The 21,863-nt window shown below is 45.9% G+C and overlaps 1 protein-coding gene across 1 annotated transcript in view; it reads right to left on the reverse strand.

The window, feature by feature from the left end:
- Positions 1 to 3,476: 3,476 nt before the first annotated feature.
- nlgn2b (neuroligin 2b) overlaps positions 3,477 to 21,863 on the reverse strand; it is a 55,068-nt gene continuing 36,681 nt past the window's right edge. The window contains exons 5-9 of the mRNA XM_061803736.1: positions 13,728 to 13,913; positions 10,957 to 11,222; positions 10,290 to 10,443; positions 9,848 to 10,214; positions 3,477 to 8,348 (exon numbers count right to left, since the gene is read on the reverse strand). Coding sequence (XP_061659720.1) covers positions 7,397 to 8,348; positions 9,848 to 10,214; positions 10,290 to 10,443; positions 10,957 to 11,222; positions 13,728 to 13,913 — 1,925 coding nt within the window. The 3' untranslated portion in view covers positions 3,477 to 7,396. The remainder of the gene's footprint in view (positions 8,349 to 9,847; positions 10,215 to 10,289; positions 10,444 to 10,956; positions 11,223 to 13,727; positions 13,914 to 21,863) is intronic.

The following is a 21,863-nucleotide window of genomic DNA, read 5'->3' on the forward strand; positions in this document are numbered from 1 at the left end:
TGCACGCGCCCGCGCTCGCAACCAGAAAGGGGGTGGTGGGGGCGGGCCAACGAGCTGCCAATCACGCGATGTAACCCAATCAGAGGAGAGAATTCCGGATCTAGTAGTGTCGGGGAGGGGCTTAGAGGGGCCCTTTAATTTCAACGTGTGTGTGCGTGTGACATAGTTGGAACATAGCCAGTACTGAAAAACAGATAAAAAAATGTTATATATCTACGCCTAGATATCGTAATAACATTTCTCATCAGAACACAAATGGAATCAAAAGCGTGGGTGAGATGTGGAGCATGAATTCACGAGTATTTTTTTCATTTTATTTTTGTGTTCATGTAGTATTCAATGCATGCGGCCATTTTCTCTGGACTGCAACCAACAGATGGGAAAAGGATGCGAGCGCTTCCCGGGCGCACATGACGGCAACAACCGCCGGGAGGGGTGAGGAGGGAGCACCGGGGAGGTTCTTATTCCCCCCCCCCCGACGTGGATTATGTGGAAAGGGGCCACCCGTCGCGTCCATTCTCATTTCATCTACCTTGAAACAAACACACAAAAAAAGGATGAAATGCTGAGAAGCTAACTAGCTAGCAGCTGTCGCTGAAGTGCCATAGCAACAGCCTTGATCCGCTCAATCCCGATTGGGTACGACAAGGAGTCATGTGATTATTTGGACCAATTGCAGATGTTTAGCGCAGCTACTACGCGGATCGCGTCTCAGGACAGAAATGTGTGGGATGTCGCCCCCTGCTGGGTTGATGTGTCCCTCGGCCCTGCACAGCTGAGCAATAAAATAAAAATACTGTATCAAATAACGTCGAATAGTGCACAGCACGAGTGGCAACGGAGTCTACACGACGACTAATAATCCATGTTCAATTGTGAGAAAAATATTTGAAGATTAAATTCGCGTTTTTTATTGATTTTCCAAAACCAAACCTCACTGCAATATGAATCGATCAAGTTAACTATGATCGTCCATACGACATGGGTGGAGAAAATGTTAATGCATGTACTATTTTACAGTAAACTACAGGAACGATCAACAAACGAACCTACATTGCCACCAAGTGGTAACTATTAACTACTACAGTAGTTTCCAAAAGGTGGTCGTTCATTTTTTTTAGTCAAGTTGCCAAATTTATTAAATACTTTTAACAGTCGACTCGTAAGAACAGAGACTGTATAGATTTTTTAAAAACGGTACGATCATTTTAAAATGCCTTAACCTTGGCAGACGTTTTTAAAATTTATTAGTGTAAATGTGGCATCTGACAATTTTTATTTTAGGATGTATCTAAATTATTTTAACATTTTTGTAATTATTTTTTTGACGATGATGTGCGCATTAAAGCTTGATTTGAAGGATTTAATCTCGGTCAGCAAATAAGAAAACGTCATATTGACACTTTTAGTTGATGATGAATATTAGAAGCGACATTTGGGATTTGCCCGTTTTAAGATTCAAAATCTGAACTAATTGTGCATGAACTGATCAGAAAAGAGTTATGGAAGAAATATGACTGTGAGAATGATGGATGGATGAATGGATTTTGATATATATTATTATATATCCTATATTGGATCTGGCGACGATTCGATTTGATCGATCTTATTTGAAATCTCGTTGGGACTCCATATGATCGCGATGTTGCTGTATCCACAAAATAATTCCCTCAAGTCCACGGCGGTCGTCCTGCGCTCTGCAGAAGAGCTGAGCAATATTCCCACACGCTGAAGACGCCGGCAGCTGAAAAACGTCCGCTCGGATCACTTCGGCCGCGCGTGACTCCCGATTGGATTCGAAAGGCAAACCGGACGATGGTTGGATGAACAATATTGCTGAGTCACTCTAAATGATTTATTAGGCCAGTGGAGGATTCGCCGCTCCCGCTCACCTGACTGGCGGATTCTTTCCGTTGGCACGCAAACTGGAGCAGAAGGCAGCAAAGGACGGCGACTACAAAACATTCGAGTTCTACTACGATGCATTTCTGCACGTGATGCACAACATCTCTGATCATCCACGCGACCCTCAACATGATTTGCTATTTATCCAGCGCGATGAATATACAGCGCTTGCACGTCGTTCCATCATTTTCTGCGTTTCTGCAGCGGCGCGGGCATTTGAATCAAAAACAGATCGACGTTACACTGCCATCTAGCGATCAACCAGCGGTACTTTCGGAGGGTTGCTCACAGGGAAACCATTAATATTATCTTCTGAAAGTAATTGGGTTGAGCACAAGGGAGGGGGGGGGGGGGAATGACGCCAATAAAGTCTGCATCAGCCATCTGAACAATATCATCTATTTATGATGAATGTGCTGAAGTTTCCACAAAGGAGATGAATGCGGTTTACGTCATCCGTAAATTAGGAGTCATTCTACCCCCGGCGGGAGACTGATTAATCTCCTTGTTGCAGCAATATTTCAAAACAATTATTTCAAACGCGCACGATTCGAAATCCAGGAAAAATTGAGACTATGACGACGGGCGATGGAAAATGTGAAATTCCCAATTTTGGATCTATTGTCTGTGAAGGGCTGAAAACTAAGTAACATAATTCCTGGCCTACAGTGCGCACCTGGTCGCTAGCCTCACCGAGTACATTTGTAAAGGAAATACCATTTGGTACATGCATAGGCCGCAGCTGTTTAAAAGCCGCAAGTGCCCACATTGAAACCCACATTGAAACACAAGATATCTACAGAGAAAGACGGTACACAGAGTTTAACGCTAGCGCGCCGCTAACACTAGCGCCGCACCAAAGCTAGTGCTAACGCTAGCGCCAACACTAACAGGGACGGTTAAACTAAAACTTAGTAAATATCACTGAGACATGGCAGTAACACAGCAGCAACACGGGAGCACAGCGCCAGCGCATCGCTGACACGGCCGGTAAAAGTCACTTCCTCGGCACATATATTCCACCGGTCTAATTCTTACCTTTTTCGCTCGAGTGCACCCTTGCTGCCGTTAGAAAAAAATGCACAAATTAGCTGCATAAACCACAGAGTTGAAAGCGTGCGAAAAATGTCGCGGCCAGAAATTACGGTAAATAACAATAATAAATAATAAGAGAACGGGGTCCGATTGAACCTTTTTTCAACAATAACCTGGGTCGACTGACGGCGGCCATTCCAAATCGGCATAGTCGGCTTCATGTGTGAAAAATGAAATTCTGGAGCCGACCTTTGCCTTTTGGGGCACTTCAAACAATTTTGAAAACGTACAATTCCCCGATTGGCTTGACAGCAATTTTTTTTTAACAATGTCAAAAAAAAAAAAAAAAAAGGATGGCGGCAAAGAATTTGTTGAACAATGTTTGCTTTTAATGTATTTCCAGTTCAGATACTCAACATACAGTGTGTAATAGCCTCTATTTGAAATCGAAATATGAACTTGAATTATTTGAACCCCTTCCCCCCCGCGTAGTCACGACGCCCCCCCCCCCCGCTAACTGGAGCTCCAAAAGCACGTTGCGGAATCCGACGGAATGAACGAGACAAACAGGTGCAAGCCTTCTTCGTACGCGTCCAACAAAAAAAAAAAAAATGGCGTCGGCTACTAAGAATACATTGCCACGTTTTTTTTTTTTAATCCTTCACCCCCCCCTTTTCTCCTTAACCAAATGCCAACATCAAAACCGTTTAGTGTAAACATGATGAGTGTGCTTCCATTTCCCGATGACTTTTCCAGACCTCGTCTCTCCTTCTCTTTGCGATGTCGTTTCAGAAGAGCGGGCGGCGCGAGCTCCTCGACTGCGACCCGTGAACGTTGTGCAGAGAAAATTGTAAACGATAAGCTGAACCTATCACCGTGAAGAGATTCTTAAATGTGACCGGCATCAAAAGGTCGCGCAACTCTCCCGACGACGGATTTTGCCGTCTGACAATTCGAGACAATGTGAGACACTAACAGTTAAACCGAACAGCATCACGGGAAATGTTCCACGGTTTGTTGGGAGCACGTTTCAAATCGTTGCCCTTGCTTTTCATTTCTGATTCTTCTCCATCATCTGTTCTTTGGCTCTTTGACCGACAAAAGGACTCATTCAAAAGCCCTGCGAAACTCCTTCGATAAGTCACGTGCCGTTTTTATGACCACGCTATGAAAGATTACCTGATGCCTATATTGACCTGACCTCGTCAGTTCTTTTTCTTTTGTATGATTATTTTTTTCCCCCTCCCCTTTCAGGTAGGGTACTCATTCGCCCGTAACTTTTTGTGGCTATTTGCTCAAGAGCTCTAGAAGAAAAGACAAATTAAGCATACACAAGAGCTAAAAATCATGTAAATCATCTCAGCTTTGCACCTGTTGTCACAAACGGAAAGTTCGGGCTAGTCAATCAAAACCAAACGACAAATAATATTTACAAATTCCAGTTTGTCCTATTACACTTAAAAGATGTACAGTTTTGTCCGTGTGTTTTTTTTTTTGTTTTTTTTTTTTTTTTGGTGGTGGGGGGGGGGTGTCCTCTCAAATCCTGTAAGGAATGGCAGTCCTGTGCTTCCTTCCGTGCGTTCTTATCCTCAGCGCACAGGATGCAGTGAGAGAATCCCACTCGCCTCAATTTTGTACTATCAGTAAATGCCTGACATGAAATATTTTCTCATTCTTTTTTCAAATCAGGTTTTTTAAAAATGCATCCCCCTCCCCGCCCCGCGCATCGATTGTTTCGAGAAGCTAAATTCACCAAATCACATCACGGAATCGCTATTCGGTCCAGTCTAAATGTCACTGGGGGTTTGTTGTCCCCCGCCCCCGCCCCCCTTCGGAACTGTTCAGTTGTGCAAGTGATGTGAAACGCACTTTGCGAGCTTCTCACCATCACAGGTTGATCTCATTCTCCCGCTTGGTTGAGGAAAGCAACAAAAGAGGTGAGGAAGATAAAAGTGTTTGGCAGTCTTCGCACGCACAAAAGCACGTGGCTAATATTGGTCACATACACGAACCTAATGTAGACTATCGGCACGTCAAGTTTCTTTTTTTTCTTTTTTTTTTGACTTTGCTTCCTGTAACATGAGGTGTTTTCTTCACGTCATTCACAGGCGGCGACTGTGCAAACGTCACATTTGTTGACAAAAAAAAAAAAAAAGAGAAGAGGAGGAGCAAAATAAGCAAAGAGAGGCCCGAGGGGTCAGTCTTTGTAGTCGTGGGGGGAGGCCTCCGTGTTAGGATTGGGGGGGGGAAAAAAACCCAAAAATAAAATCAAGAGGAAATATTTACTCTCTGTTATAGTTTTACACAATATTCATCTCTTAATACTTTAATATTTCTCGAAGTACCACAAAGTGCAGCTGAGTTTGAAATAATGGATTTCACCCCAAAAAAAAAATCGATGAAGAAGTCATGTAGGCAAACTCATTCCCCCCCAAAAAATAAAAAAAAAATTAAAAAATTAAATGTTCTGTTCTCATCCAGATTTTTAAAGAGAAACATCATGCAACGTCGTCGAGAAAACTCCACGTTGGGTTCTTCAACGAGGACGGAGTGAATCTATGAGCAGCCACAGTGGAAGAGTGGAGAGGATTTTCTGGCACGGTTGTTTGCGCGTGTGTTTGTCAAAAAAAAATAATAATAAAAAATAAAAAAAAAGCGAAAAAGGTTGGCACTTTTATGATGGGAATTCCTTCGGTTAAGATCCGGTCAGGGTGGACCTCTTCAGGCAGTCCACTGGATGCCAGCGAGAGAGGAACTTTATCACAGTACTTGGCACCAAGAATGCTGGTAAAAATGAGATATCAGAATATCTTTCCCCCCCTCTACCCCATCCATATCCTTACAATTTATTAATAATACATCATTTACATTTGTGTGTGGTTTTTTTTTTATTTATTTTTGTATAAAAGACTCCAAAAGGGAAAACGAGTCTTGATGAGATGAAAGAGGAGAGACCCATTACGTTAATGGGTTGATCAAATGAAAGTGATGAAAGTGGGGTGTGGGCGACAGAGAAACCAAAAAAAGGGGGAATGGGTCAGCGGTGTCGAGACATACGCAATTAGAGACGAACAAATAAACAAATGGACATGAGCGGAGCCCACTGGGGATGAGATGCCATGAGAATAATGTGCAGCCCGAATTCCAGGTCGCGTCCCGCAGAGTTAACATGCACCGCCCAAAAAGTTGAAGTCCCAATCTGGAAATGCACCCCCCCCCCACCCTGCCGCCGCCACCCGCAAATAAAAAACAAAAAACATCCAAGACTGAGGTAGAAAATCCAATTTTAAAGCCAATGTAAATTTGCATCTTTCTCGTCTCAGCCCTGACAAAAAGCGAAGAATTTCGTTGGACGCGCAGGACCGAGTCTCACTTCCAGATTGGGCCTCAAAGCTGCAATTTGTAAATTTTCAAGAAACCGCCGGCGCGCGACGGACGCAACGTTTGGGCCGTACTGGTTCCGGCAGAGCTTAGAGAAACCGAAGGAATTCTTGTGAGCGCTCACAAACGATTGACGACGCCATATTTAGCTCGGAACCTCACAAGTAGACCGAGTATTCTTGGAACCTTCGACGACGCCGTGACAATTTTTGTCTTATATTGTGGGGGAAAAAAAAAAAAAAAATCACTCATGGAACCTGATGTTGTGTTTTTGGTCGAAATAGCACACTGGGAAATGGCGACGCTATTACGATAATTGATCTAAAAGAGAAGCTACTTACAACGCAAACGCCGATCTGAATTTGCAAAGTATGAAGATCAAGAATTGAGGGCCGGAACGCCGGCATCCGAGCAATCCCCGAATACCTTTCCGGGCACTCTCTCGGTGCGGTGAGACGATCAGATTTTGCCTTGGCCTCGCGGCGATTTCCATCGATCTTACCTTTGTCCGACCTTCGAGAATAAAACGAACCTTCTATTCTGTTCTTTGATTTCGTGAGAACGCGCCGGGAAAGTGTTCGTTATGAGCTGTGCTCGTAATTAGCAGACGAACTCAAACGAAAGAAATGAATCGAGGTCCGTAACCCTCGTCGACACATCACTGCACGTCCAAACGACCGTGAAAGGCGCTCGACGTCGGAGCAGTTTGATTGGACGCCGGCTCAGTGCTCCAATGCGATGGCTTTTCGCGTCCTTCGTTCACCTTTGAGTTTCTGACTAAAAAAAGAACATTCCGGGACCAAACGAGGGCAAACGAAAATGAGCAGCTGAACATTTTGTACTTTGAGGAAGCTCGAGCTCGGTAGTTTGACGAGGCCCGTGGTCTTGCGAGTGCGGAAAACCAAGCGGAAGAATAAGAATTGGACGCACAACGGGTCTTTCGAGGTTTCGAGAGGTATTTGTCACTGCTTAAAATCTTACAAACTGCAGCTTTATTTCAGGGCTTCACGAGAAACGCCGAGTAAAGACCGGTAGAAGGTGATGAGGGTGACGATGCATGGGCGCGCGCCGGGTCCTATACGCGAGTAGTGGAGTGTTGGTGCGGCAAGGCATTGTTGCTGTGGCTGGGGACGGGCGTGGTGGACGGGGCGGGGACGGGCGGGTACGTGTTGAAAGGGTGGAGGGGCTGCATACTGCTGATGGTGCTGGGGATCATGGTGATGGTGTTGGCCGTCATGAGCGGCACATCCTCCGGCGCCCGCCGCAGTGCCAGCGTGTAGTCGGGCGGGCACACCGAGGGCCGCAAAGGTTCCAGGTCGCCGTGGATGCCGCGGGAAGGGAGAGGCGTGCCGTGCTCCAGCTCCACCCTTTGCTGCTTCATCTGCAGCGACATCAGCTCCTCTTCCTGGCTCAGGGCCAGGTCGTTGTGCGGCGGGGCCCCGACCACCCCCAGGCCGACGCCCATGCCCATGCCCATTCCCATGCCCATGCCCATGGTGGCGCCGCGTTGCGGGGACAGGCGGCGGTGACGCCTCTGCATGAGTTCGTGGCGCTTGTCGCGTTTGTAGTAAAGGGCGGCGAAGGCCAGCACGTTGAGGAAAAGCAGAGACGCGCCCACCGCCACCGTCACGCTCAGCTCAGTGGAATAGTCCCTGGTCTCGGGAGGGAAGGGAGTGTTGCGGGGTCTCTCGGAACCGTCCGGGTCGGGCGGGTAGTTGGAGATTACTGGGTGCGGCGTGGAGTGGGTGCCGGAGTTGTGGTTATCCTTACCGCGGGGGTTCTCCCCAGGCGGGACTCGCGGTGTGATGGAGCTGGGGATCTCCTTGTGGAGGCTGTCGAGGTGCGGCACCAGCTCCAGCCAGAAGGCCACCTTGTTGGCCCGGTAGTTGTCTCTGACGCGTGGCTTGAGGCCGATGTGCAGGTACTGCTTGTCTTTGGAGCTGAACTTGGTCCAGATGACTTCCTCGAAACGGTTCGGCTTGGTGTGGATGAACGTGGTGTCCTGGGGGACTGGGAAGTTCGGGTCACTGGAAAACAGAATCGAGCTGGGTTTTTTTTTTGTGTCTTTGCAACTGCGGTGTACACGGGCGCAACTTCAAAAATAAAATAAAAAACAAATGCACTTTGCACTGTGATATTTCGACACTAATCACGTTCAGACTCTTCGAAGATTCCCGCAGCAGTGACCGGTCAAAACGGTCCGATAAATCTTTCAATCAATCCTTTCCATCCGTGCATCCATTTTCTCCTTTCAGCTCGATGATAACACATTGCTTACTTATTTTTATTTGCGGCGGCACGGACGGTTGTGCGGCTGTAGAGTGTTGCCCTCACAGTTCTGAGGACTGGGGGGGAGGTTCAAATCCCAGCCGACATCCCAAAAACCCGCAACATTAAGTGGACCCTCTAAATTGCCTGTGGCTGTTGCACGTCTCTGTGCGCCCTGCAATTGGCTGGCGACCAGTTCAGGGTGTGCCCCGCCTCCTGCCCGTCGACTGCTGGGACAGTCTTCTCGCGCGACCCTCGTGAGGATAAGCGGCTCAGAAAGTGGACGTAGGGATTTGATTTGGCAGTAGTATATCCAGTTGTTACGATATTCAATTCCCACTCTAGCTGCACAGCAACACAAGCCAGACAAGTAACGTCATGAGATGTGATAGATTTTGTGTTTTTATTACGAGTATTGTAATTGTGCGTGTTTTCTCTCTCAGTGCCAGGCAGAGTAAATCCACACTGATGGTGATCTAAGATCATTTCTCCTGTGCTGATAATTAGGTACACCGCCAATACATATCTAACGTCATACTGCATTATTACTATTGTATTCCGCCGGCTGTCCGTCTCCTCACATGACTTCTTATGCTAATAGACAGTTATTGTGACAAGCTAAATAAAACATCTATCTCGACTTTGGATGATTGCTTTTGTCTTATTGTAATATTTATACGCAGATTTGTTTTCAAATATACATCTCATGCGGGGTATCACGAGACAAAGCGCCGGCAAATAACGTTTTACCTCGACAGTTATGCATAATATTGTGCAGTCTAACAGTGTCAAATGTGGGGGGGGGAACAAAAAAAGGATCAAAGTCAAAATATTACATAGAATGTGGCTGCTTTGCGGCGCGTATCGTTAGAGTCTCTGGATTCCCAGGAAAAAAAACAAAAAACAAACAATAAGTAGTCGAAGCTCTGGTGTGTACGCTACCGACAAAAGTGTTGCAAGGGTATTTGTCATCAGGTTTCGTCACCGTGGATGAGTCATCAGGACGCAGATAAAAATGGAAACGGGTTCTAATTAAAACGTTCCGGCTACAAGCTCTGATTAGAAAAGCCATCGTGGATCTTGAGGCTTTCGAAAACTATCTGGAAATATCGAGAACGTCGACAAAATCTGTACAGCGACCTCAAAAATGCCCTCCTCATCCGAATCGATGAAAATGTCCACCATTTGGGAACACAATGACTTTGACCTGTTTACATTGTGCATTAATTCATGGAAAATGCCCACATCGATTTCTTACCCTGTTTTGGCAAAGTTGGTCCAGTACGTCATGACCACGGCGCTGAGCATGACGTCGTTCTTGGAGAAGTTACACGGGAATAAGTCGGTGGCTCCGACCATGGGGATGCCGAACACGTACGGGATCTCGTCTCCGTGGGCCGCGTCGGCCCAGTCGGGCCTGGCCTCGGTCTGACAGTGGTGGTGGAACGTGTAGAAGAAGACGGGCGACTGGAAATCTGCGTGCAATTTGGCGGTGGCCACAGCCGGAGCCACCCACTGGTGGTCCGTGAAGAGCGCCAACAGGGTCTTCCGACGCATGTCGCTGTTGTCGCGGTCGGCCCAGTCTGTATACATAAACTTGATGGTTTCCCTCAGTATATCTTTACCTCAGAGGAAAAAGACAAAGAAACAATTGTAAATTAGCCGTCTGACTTGTTACTTAGTGACGTAAAGCGGCTTACCATCAGGGTACCCATAAAGGTTGTCAACAAAGTTGGAGATGGTGTAGTCGAACGAGGGTGCCGATATCCCGTCTTCTCCTTCGCTGTCGTCCACGAACTTCAGGCCTTCTCCTTGGTTCACGCCCAGCAAGATGTCGTAGTTCAGGAACTCACCCTGGTTGGAAAATTCACACGCTGAAAGCCGCGGAAAGCGTAGACAAAAGCGTGTTTGTACGGTTTTTGCTAGATTCATTGTTTTATCATGTATTTGTTTCAATTATTTTTGCCTTCCTATTGTTCTCTTTTGGTATTGTTCTCTTTCCGACCGGCCGCCTTGAGGGGTGACGCACCCCCTTGCTGACTTCAAATCCTCGAAAATGTTTACCTTTGTATTCGTCTTTGCATTGGTATTCACCGTTGTTTGGAACGTTTACTTTTGTCTTTGTTCCTCCATTAGAATTTGTAACCTTGTCACCTTTCGCCCTGAGAAACTGATAGAAAGAGGGACACCGGTATGGCTGACTCAGAACGGGTGTTGGAGCTGCACCTGGTAAGCCAAATCCGTGTCTCCCCGGGTCAAATCGAGGACCTCCTTTTGTCCCTTCATTGGGTTTAAAGTCCGCCTGGATATGTGTGAATATCACGTGCAGGACAAACAAGGCGCGAATGCAAAGTAAATCTCGCTGACCTGCCGCATGAGAATCTCGGGGTCATCGGGCACCACGTCGCCGTCCACGACGGGCCCAAATGCGATGTGATAGCGTGCGGGCTGGATGTCCTGGTCCACCAGCTCCCGGAAACTCTTCCTCCTCAGACAGGCCACCAAGTCGGCCATATCCCCCAGAGTGCAGCCGACCTTTTTGGCGAGAATCTTGGTGTACATGACCGGTCGGTAGTTGACCGACCAGCTGGAAATGGCGGAGCCGCTCTGAGCAATGGCCCTCTGAAACAAACCTACACGTAGACCAGGAGAACATAGACAATGTTAAAAAGAATCATTTCCTCTCTCCTCTCCCTCAGTTTTTTTTTTTTTTACACTGACACACTTTTGTAGCAGCAGAAGGTGCATTCACTGCCTTACAGTGAGTTTAAATAATGCAAAGTTTGGAAGGAAGAGCTTTTATAGAGCATTTCACCGGAAAGCAAGATGAAGAAGCGACTCTGCTACTTTCACTGCAACCGACAAAGAATATTTAAGCACGTTGGGGTCGGAAAACGCCGCGGCACTGCATTAAGGGACAGTCCAATAACGACAAAGTTGGACGGCGCCGGAAAATGGCTGCAGAAAGGGATGAAGGCGAGGGAAAAATACTTGCACTGCTGCAGTTACATAAGGTGGCTTGCTGTCCTTTTTTTATCTGCAGATTCTGTCATTAATAATTAACCCCACACACGTACACACAGCATATTCTGCATGTGCCCCACCCCCGCTCCTTTCCCTGTGAAATCAATTAAGCAGCATCTCAGCTCGCTTCGTCTCTCTCTTCTGCACAGGCGCCGTCGGAGCAGTTTTTGACGCCGCTGCGTCCTCTCGGAATTGTAGCCAGATTCCAGGCCGCGAAAGGGGAGACTTTTTGTCGGAACCTTAAACATGACCTACCCTGACTGCTTTTTACCATTCTACATTTACAGGTACCGTAATTTGCGGCCAACAAGCAAACCTTCCGGTTTGATGCGGCGCTAGCGTTGGCGCACCTGGTTATAAGCCTCGGTACACAGAAAGAGTTTAACGCTAGCGCGGCGCTACTAGCACGATCACCAGGCTTCTAACCAGGTGCGCGCTGTGGGGCGGGAATTACGGTACTCACATTAGGTACGCCGGCGCACGTTAATGAGATCCAGCAGAAAAGAACGTTCGCAACCAAAATATTCATGCAACCGCGGCCCCAGGTTTGAGCATCCAGACCAGTTTAGGGATGAGGAGTGAAGACTATTTTACTTTTATTGCACTTTCATTATTTGCTTAAATATGACCTTATACATTTAATCAACGGATAAAGTGTTGCCCATCTGCTAATCAGATAAGGATGTGTTGTGGAGCCGGTGGTTGTCCTTGATCTTTGTACGCAGAAAACCGGCTGGCGCCGTACTCCTCTGTCCCAGGCATTGCCGTGGAGACGAACGACACCAGATAAGGAGCGGAAAGTTACCATCCCGGCCCAGGAGGGGGGCAGTCACTTCTACCATGGACCCATACATATAAAAACCTCGTGTTACTGGGCAGTTTTTGTCTTCTTCTTTGGCTATCCTGCGGCAGATACCTCGATAATTCCGTCTGTATTGCACATTCCTTTGTAATAAATCCATTTGCTGTTAACTTTTTCTAACTATTGGTCATATCTTCCTCGATTCGTGAACACGCGTAGGGTCCAAAGTCGCAAATCCCTACAGGAGGAAACGGACTCTGCCACAATTCCTCCTCGGCAGTAGCTCTTTCTCAGTATTATCGATGCACGCTTCTTACGCTCATCTTGCATTGGATATTGTGAACATGAACGCGCTCTCTTCTAAGTAAATGAAGTAAGCTGCGAGTATGCTAATTAGCGTGACGCAGTGCAGTCGTACACCATCGCAATCGCTAAATGGATTATACAACCTCACTGACGGTGTCGCCACAAACTGAACTTGAACATCTTTTTAAAGGATCTCATTAATCTGTGTCGTCGTGGCTACTAAAGTGTCCGGTGTACATCGATTACGTCCCCACATACGGCAAATGAAAGCAGAATTCATTTGATAAGAAAAACGAATTGATGATTTAAATTCAATAGCGAACATTCATCAGCCATCTGCCTCTGTTTTCCGAGTCAAGATTATTAGTAATGTGTTCACCTGCGCATACAGATTAAAATAAAATATCTTCAAGGTCACCTTGCCGCGGCGAAGGGGTAACAGTTTGAAACGAACTTAATCTGATTTATGAGACTAAAGTACGGAGTGCTAGTTCCGTCCGCACTCCTCGGCTTTACCGTCGGATTGAGGGATCAAACATCTGGTGGGTGTTTTCCGTTTCTGACATTCAGAAACAAATATTGAAGGATTAGTCTGGATAGTCAATAATTCAGGGATCTGAAACGGGCTGTGTCTTTTCGGAATGTCTCGCGCAGACAAGGCGTTTTATTTTATTTTGTCGGACACGCACAGCCGGCGTATTACTGCGATCCTCCCACCCGCCTGGGACGGAAGTGTTCCAAATGACGACGGAGCTCGTGCCCAAGGTGAGTGAGTATTGTGGTCGTCCAACATTTTATATTAATCTTTGCTGCTAACTACTGCATTCCTCAGTCTATAAAACTCTGTTGGGGTGACCCAAACAGCTAACTATTTCTTGGCTAAAACTTCCCTTTAAATTCACAGATTTATACATGGCGGTTGAGTCAGTTCCCGCCGCGTGAAGTGCGTTTTCTCTTCTAAAAACCAGCTCCAATGTGGGTCCCGTGTCCCGAGCCGGATCCTTGCCTTCAGAGTGGTGAGACAGGATGAGAAGGTTCACGCAGGTAGCTCCGGCCCCCGAGCCAAAGATGGTGATCCTCTCCGGGTCCCCTCCGAAGTGGCCGATATTTTCATTGAGCCAGCGCAGCGCCTGGATCTGATCCAGCAAACCGTAGTTCCCCTTGGAAGACTGGTCCCCCGTGCTCAGAAAGCCTGCAAAGTAAACGACAACAAACGCAGACAAATAAGTGCGGGAGAGTGACACGGTTCAAAAAAAGATTGTGTACAAACAGTGGGGCAGAACTTCAGAGGAAGAGTTATAAAATAATTATGGACCTTGACTGTGCTACGCCTCACGTTCAGGTCTGGTGGGATTTCGTACAAACAAAAATACATCAATCTGAGCGAGTTTAACAAATCAATGTTGCGCAGCTGGGCAACAAGACAAATGATTTTTAAGGCTAGTTTACATACAGGTATGCAATATGGATATATTTATCTTACAAAAAGGCTCTATCCTTCATTTTTTTTGAGCAGGAGTGCGCGCCACAGCGCTAATATTTGCCAGAATACGAAAGTGCAACGTGTTTGTAAGTGTCTGGAAGTCGCCAATCGGCACGCAAGCGATGGCGGCGACGAGTAGCGACGACGATCTCCCAAAATTGACCTCTCCGTGACAATCAGAGCCGCATTCGCATCTGAATCCGCACTCTTCGGTGTACTCGCACGGCTGTTAACGGCACTTTAAAACTGGAGTGATTTGGCTTGCCCCAACCTGCTGATTGCAATTCATAATACAGAATCACGCCGTCCATTATCGGCTGGAGCCCGTCCCGACACACGTTCGGTGGCGGGCGAGGTAACCGCTTCCCATTGTCGTCCACGTATACGGGCTATTTACAATCGTCAATCATATTTTTTGCGGGTAAAAATGAGAGATGTGTTACGCCAGAGAAGAACAAGCCAGACGGTTTCAAGTCTGGAAACAAACATCACTTAAAATCTTGACAATGCTTCGAAGGATGTCCAATAATTTCGTCAGTGATGTTTTTTCAAATTTTCTAAACAAAACAAACAAACAAACAAATAATATTTTGCGATTTGAAGCAACGCTAATTTTGTAATATTGTAACTGATTTCAAGACTTTGAGCAACCCTGGCAGCCGCAGACTGTAAGAATCACATTTGGGTCACGTTAAGAAAAGCGCTCATCCCAATCAGAATCAGCGTCATTGGCCACGTTTCAAGATCTCATCGCAATTGTTATTATTATGAATAGCAAGATTATGTAGGCGATGAGGTTAGGTGCTGTTGCCGCGTTGGTGCGGGCATTCATTTGTCGTGCGGCTCGTTGCGTTGGCGTGGGCGTGTTTCTCTTGATGCTAATTGAATTGGTCAACCTTTGTTCCACTTCCAGGCCATTATCTTCATTCCCCTAATAGGTGCCGTTCCTAAAAATGTCAACATCTTGTTCAAACTGGACTGTTGCTGGATTATTTATTGCTTCTATAGGAGGCCAACCGTTAGGTCCGCACTGTAATCGTTGAATATAAGTAACGTAAGAATAATTGGGACTTTAGCCGGACACATTCTCAATTTTCAGTGGCATTGCCGGAGTAATTTTTTGCAACTGCTCTTCGCAGAAGTGTTGAACTGCATTGCATCATACTGACAAGGGCGTCGAATAATTCCTTTTTGCTACACAAGCTAGTACGATGTAGTGCATTTCCTTAATGTGTTGGACGTGAGTATCTGACAACCAAAAATTCCTCAAATCCGTAGACGCCATTGGTGGGATGGAAAGTTGTCTGAATCCAAAAACGACAACCCCAAAAGCAATCCCATCCGTCCATTTTCTGAGCCACTTATCCTCACGAGGATCACGGGAGTGCTGGAGGCTATCCCCTATATATAATTGTATCATACTGTGTTGTAAAAAAATTGGTTTGTAACATTTCACTCTGAAGGGAGGAATATTTGTCCCAAAAACTGAAAACCACAAGACTGTGTTCATGTTCAATTCATCCATCCATCTATCCATTTTATTTGCCGCTTATCCTCATGAGGGTTGCGGGACGTGCTGTCGCCTCTCCCAGCTGTCAAGAGGCAGGAGGCGGGGCACACCCCGAACTGGTCGCCAGCCGATCGCAGGGCACATAGAGGCAAACAGCCGCATTCACAATCACACCAATGCGCAATTTAGAGTGTCCAATTAATGTTGCATGTTTTTGGGAATGTGGGAGGAAACCGGAGTGCCCACCTGGAGAAAACCCACGCAGGCACTGGGGGAACATGCAAACTCCACACAGGCGGGTCCGGGATTGAACCCGGGTCCTCAGAACTGTGAGGCCAACGCTTTTTCCAGCTGAGAGCCTCCATGTCGGCCCAAAAGCAATTGTCAAGGTAAACTATTAAACTCGGGGTGAACTAGTCTGTCCCAGCAGATAATGGGCAAGACGTATGGTATACCCCGTAGTCATTTTCAGTCAATTGCAGGGCACACGCACCCACAAAAACCAACCAACCATTCTAACCGTCTATGGGCAATTTTGAGTCTTCAATTAACCTAACGTGATTTCGTAACGCGGGAGGAAGCCGGAGTACCCGTGCAAGCGCGAGGAGAGCACGCAAAACTCCACACAGGAACACCACGACAGAGATTCAAACCTCCGACCTCCCGACTTTGAGGTCGACGCGCTAACCGCCATCCCACACGACTGGGCGTATCGAAATATTGCAAGCGCAAATGGTTGTCATTGAAAAAGAAAACAAAAAAATCCAAATGAATCAAGAAACCGAAGCATGATTACACTGAGCCGTCGCGTTAACGGGATTACAAATATACAGTAATTAACGAACAGCACGCGGTAACGCAATAAAAAGGGTTCTGCTCGGCTCATCGCTGCAATTGACTCACGCTCACCCGGACGCGACACTGACCTGAAGAGGTATCGTTGGCGACCTTTGCCTCTCGTCAAAACCGGAGTCACGCGTAAGTGTCCGCTCGGTGGCTGAGCCCTGAGCTTCCTGCCACCGTTGCCTGGCAACTGTCCAGCGCTTCAGGCGAACCGATACGGGCATATACTCGCTCGGGCGCTTGCGTTCAAACATGCACGCGGGCCGTGGAGCGCACAAACGCCTCGCGGCTCTCCGGTCATCTTTTCAAGGGCAACGCGACCGAAGATGCGACGTTTGCGGCCCGCCGTCGACGTCCAAAAAAATACGCCTTCTGCAAACAACTACGCATTCTCGTTCGCTAAGTTTGCTGAGGTGGGCTTCTTACGTGCTGACGGCAGCGGTTCACGCATCCGACCGAACTTATGCATATTCAACGCTTACTTTTTCATGTGGGGAACGTTGTTCACCTTTAAATAAGCCCTGCAGGCCCCCCAAAGAACGGATTACATACAAAAGAAAGAGATGTCTTACTAATATTCCATCTCTATTGGGATGTCGTGTAAACACGTAAGTAAAAACAGAATTGGTTGAGCAGAGCTGATCTCGTCCGATCCGGGAAAAAGTCGCACCGTTAAAATGAAACAAACCACGTTATAACATGTCATTTATTACATTATAACATGAAACATGTTTTGTTATAACCTGAAAAGTTGCTGTCAACTTGTCGCGACCCTGTCGCCACTCATATCCCTACAAGGTGACATACAGGAAGACGTAGCTAGAAGTGGAATCTCATGGAGTGTTGCACAAAACATGGATTTGCTGAGCTTTTTACGGAGTCGTGGTGTACCCAAAGATTGCCTCTTACGCATGGAGCAAGAATGTGTAAGTTTATTATTAGCACCCTATAGTTTTGTGCTCTTTTATGCTAGCTGGCCAACACGTTAGCATAAGTAAGCCCAGGGAAACTCCGGTGGGAAATTATTTGCAGTACGTTTGCAAATTCAAGCTTTGTCTGGATCGAGTCTAGGGCGTGGTTTCCCATCTGGTGGGTGGGCCAAGACCCAAAAGTGGGATGAAGAGGGGTGAAATTTATTTATTCGTCACTTTCTTCGTTATAACGTGAAACGAATCTACGTTATAACATGAAATGAATCACGTTATAACGTAGAGCACATCATGTTTGAACATAAACGTTTGACACTATAACATGAAATCAACGAGAAACTTTTCCCGTTATAACAAAATTATTCAGATTATAACGTGAAACAAATGACGTTATAATGCGATAACGACCTTTTTTTTTTTGGTTGTGGCAGCAATACGCTTCCGTATATTGTAAAAGGAAAACCAGGAGGACAAACAGTTTTGGCAAAGATCTGGGATGCACATGACAACATTTCCAGAAACTTCTGATTGATTTGGTGGTTGAAGAGTGATTCCTTTGACCGTGTCGCACAAAACTGTCGCGTACATGCGGTCCAAAGTTTCAGATGTGGTGCTAAAGTGCCGCTCACCACTACATGTGGAATTAGAGTGATGGCTAATTTGGAGGCGATGATGGACCCCTTGGGTGGGTGACCCCTTGTGGAAGGGGGACGGGGGGGAGTGACAATCTTTATGCACTCTGGTAACAACATGGACAAGCCATGGCTCTTTGCCATTATGTTTTAGTTTGCGTTTTTTTTTTCTTCCTTTTTACACAACAGAGAACTACTCGTTATTATCATTATTTGCGATTTGAATGGCCACTTTCCAGCGGTAATGAGCCGTGCAGTAAAATACAGTTGTCAATTAGGAAAGCATTACAAAAGGAGAACGCTCGCCAGAAGCGCCTCAATTCACAACACAACATACGTGTTTTTTTTTTTTTTTTAATAAATTAAATCGCATTCTACGGGCAAATGGCAGCCGAATTCAGAATATGCTCATGTTTGCTGTTACATGCATCCTCTCAACTGCATGTGCTCATGAAATGAATGACTCGTAATGTAATTTTACATTCATCACCACACATTAGTGGTCCAATTATTCTGATGTGGATGCTACATTAGGAGCTCACGCTCGCAGCTCCCATCAGAGCTTTTTTTCTTGTATTCATTTAGTATTTTTTATTATTATTATTTTTTTTTAGATGAACAGTATCTGATTTTCCTTTAGTAAGCAAATAGATTTCAGGATGGCTGACAAAATGTAATCACAAATTAGCAGGGATTAGATGTAAAGTGTGATTTAATATGTATCCAAATGGTATACTATACAACAGAATGGAGTTCCAGTATTTTATTTAATTTTTTTTACATTTTTTTCCTCTTTTTGTAGATTTGAGAGTTGGAATTTTCTGGCGTTAGGCGTCGTATTAACAGCATTATTTTGGCTCCTTTTGTTCCATCTGAGAGTCGGTTACTGTTTGTCAGGCGGGGATGTCAAACTCATTTTTGTCGCGGGCCACATTGTAGTTCAGGTTTCCCCTCAGAGGGCCGTTGTGACCGTGAAACCATAAAAAAACATTTATCGCCACACCATATTGACTCGTGAAAGTTATGAATTACTTTTAAAATCGGAAATCTAGGGTAATGGGTTTTTCAACTGTTGTTGATGTCTGGTAACGTAAAAACGCTTGCAATACCTCAGCGTTGTGATTTATGGTATGACAATTTGAAATTTTGGTACAGATTTGAACGAGAATCACGCAAGTTGACAAACATGATTTGCCTTCGCGGGGCCACATAAAATCATTCGGTGGGCATGATCTGGCCCCCGGGCCTCAGGTTAGACACCTGGGTAAGGTGACAGGTTGGGTAAAAGGCATAACTCTTAAATGTGAGGTAGCTAAAAAGTAAAAACATGAAATGTTTTTGAACATTTTGAACAATTTTCAAAAGGCAGCAGATTGAAATTGATTGAAAGAGCTTTGAAAAAAAAATGTATCCACAATGGATGGCACAATTAACTGGAAAAGCATGAAGAGTGATCATTTAGTGGCAAACACACAAACCCGTGGATATTTTCAAAATAAATTGACTGTAATCAGGGATGTGCATAGATAAGACTCCAAGTGGCGCTCAAGCACATGACCTCTTGCCCTGGATTTAAATAAAAAAAAATTGCTTTGCCGCGCCCAACCTGAGTAAGAGTTCAGGACAGGCGCTAGCGAGGCGTCCCGAAGACGGAACACGTCTTCTTCCCGAGGTGAAAAATGTGCTCGACGCTCGGTGCTCGTGACGACGGGCCTTTTTCTCCAGAGTTCATTAATTAGTGAATTAGTTCATTAGTCCGACCAGATGGCTGTGCAGCACAAATCAGGAGGCTCTCCGAGCCCGGAGCAGGAGAAGGTGAGGAAGGGATCTCAACCGTCAGCACACCGCTCGTCCTGGCTGTTATTTCTCACGATTATAAATGCAGTTTGATTCCACGGTAATTATGATTATCGTTTTTTTCGAATTGAAAAATGTAGGGTTCCACATTTTTTCTTGCCGTACGCAAAGGCAAATGCGGCGGTGCTGTCAAGACCGAGCCTTGCAGCCGGCCTTCTTTTGAACGAATACTTTGCGACGCCTGCCGCAGATTGAAAAGCAACTTCTGAGGGTTTATTTTTAGAGCTTTCCCATCTCCCCCTTCTGTTTTTCCTCACTGTCTCTCTATGATTCTCCTTCGCTCATCCGCCTCCGTCTTCCTTCCTTATTCCTGATCCCGAGTCAACCTCTTAAAGGCACAGGCGTCGCATGAAATGAAGTTGGCGTGAGCCAGTTTGCTGCCGTGTAAGCGCAGGATAATGCAAAAGATTAGAGCAGAAAGCTATTGAAAGTACGCCGGGCTAATGTTTTTCTGCCTCAAATTCTCAGCGTCAGAGGAATTTCATTAAAAGTTGAAATGGAAGTTGCATTATTCATGTACCGTGATTTCTGGCCTACAGAGCGCACCTCACCCAGTACTTTTGTAAAGGAAATAGCCTTTGGTACGTACATAAGCCGCACCTGTGTAAAAGCCGCAAATGCCCACGTTGAAACGCGAGATATATACAAAGAAAGACGGTATACAGAAAGAGTTTTAATACCTTATCTTACCTTAACATAGCAACAACACGGTAGCATGAACAGGGCTTTAAAAAAAAACATACCGGTAAAAAAATATAACTGCTGTGGCAGCTCCACTGTAGCAACACAGTAGCACAGCATTAACGGGGCCGGTTAAAAAAAACCAACATACCTAAACCACTGAGACACGGCAGTAACACAGCCGCAACATGCTAGCGTGGTGCTAACGCTAGCGCAGCACTAAAAGGGCCGGTTAAAAAAAACATACCGGTAAAAATCACTGAGACACAGCAGTAACATAGCAGCAAGATGCTAGCGCAGCGCTAACAGGGCCAGTTTTAAAAAAAAAAAACATACTGGTAAAAGTCACCGAGACACAGCAACATGCTAGCACCACGCTAACGCTAGCGCAGACTAAAAGGGCTGGTTAAAAAAAAATATATATATACCCGTAAAAATCACTGAGACACAGCAGTAACATAGCAACAAGATGCTTGTCCGGTGCGAACAGGGCCGGTTTAAAAAAACATACCGGTAAAAAGCGGAAATTAGGGTATATATTTCATACACGGGACGCACAGTAAATAATTGTTATGAAATCACATGCACATCGGGAAAATGGCAAAACATACCTTTACACCGATGCTACACATCCACATGCAAACAAATAAACGTAATAATCGGCTGAGTACGGTAACCGCTTTGAAGCGTCTCTGTGGGAATGAGACCTGGAGAAAGTAGAACCAGATTACAACAACAATAAACAGGAAAAATAATAATAAAAAAAAAAAATTCAACGGCACGCTGTCATGCCTCAGAATCACTCAAGCAAAATCGCTCTTCACCGACTGCAGAATGCGCGAGTGAGTAGCAAACATCAGCACAGGACAAAACACAATCTGCAGCAAATGATTCTGCCGGTACGGCCTGTGCCGAAACGACCGCACCACGCAAGCGGCTGGAACTTTTCATTCCAAAAGTTGCCGTTCAAAAGACGGTACTGGCGAAGTGAGCGGAGCGCAGCCGCAGGTTGCGCTTCTCTAACTCATTTTGTCCTTGTCCCCGGGCCTCCCCCCTCACCCCCGCACCGGCACTGGATCACGTTACCCCATGTTAATACGCAACGCCGTTCTTGGACGCCATCCTAAACTAATCTCACTCCGTGTTTGCCGTTGTTCGGAAGTGTTGAAACAGCCGCCGTGGACCAAACAAGATCTGATTACCCAAC

Source organism: Syngnathoides biaculeatus, chromosome 18 (genome assembly GCF_019802595.1).
Source record: "Syngnathoides biaculeatus isolate LvHL_M chromosome 18, ASM1980259v1, whole genome shotgun sequence".
In the NCBI taxonomy this organism is placed as follows: domain Eukaryota; kingdom Metazoa; phylum Chordata; class Actinopteri; order Syngnathiformes; family Syngnathidae; genus Syngnathoides; species Syngnathoides biaculeatus.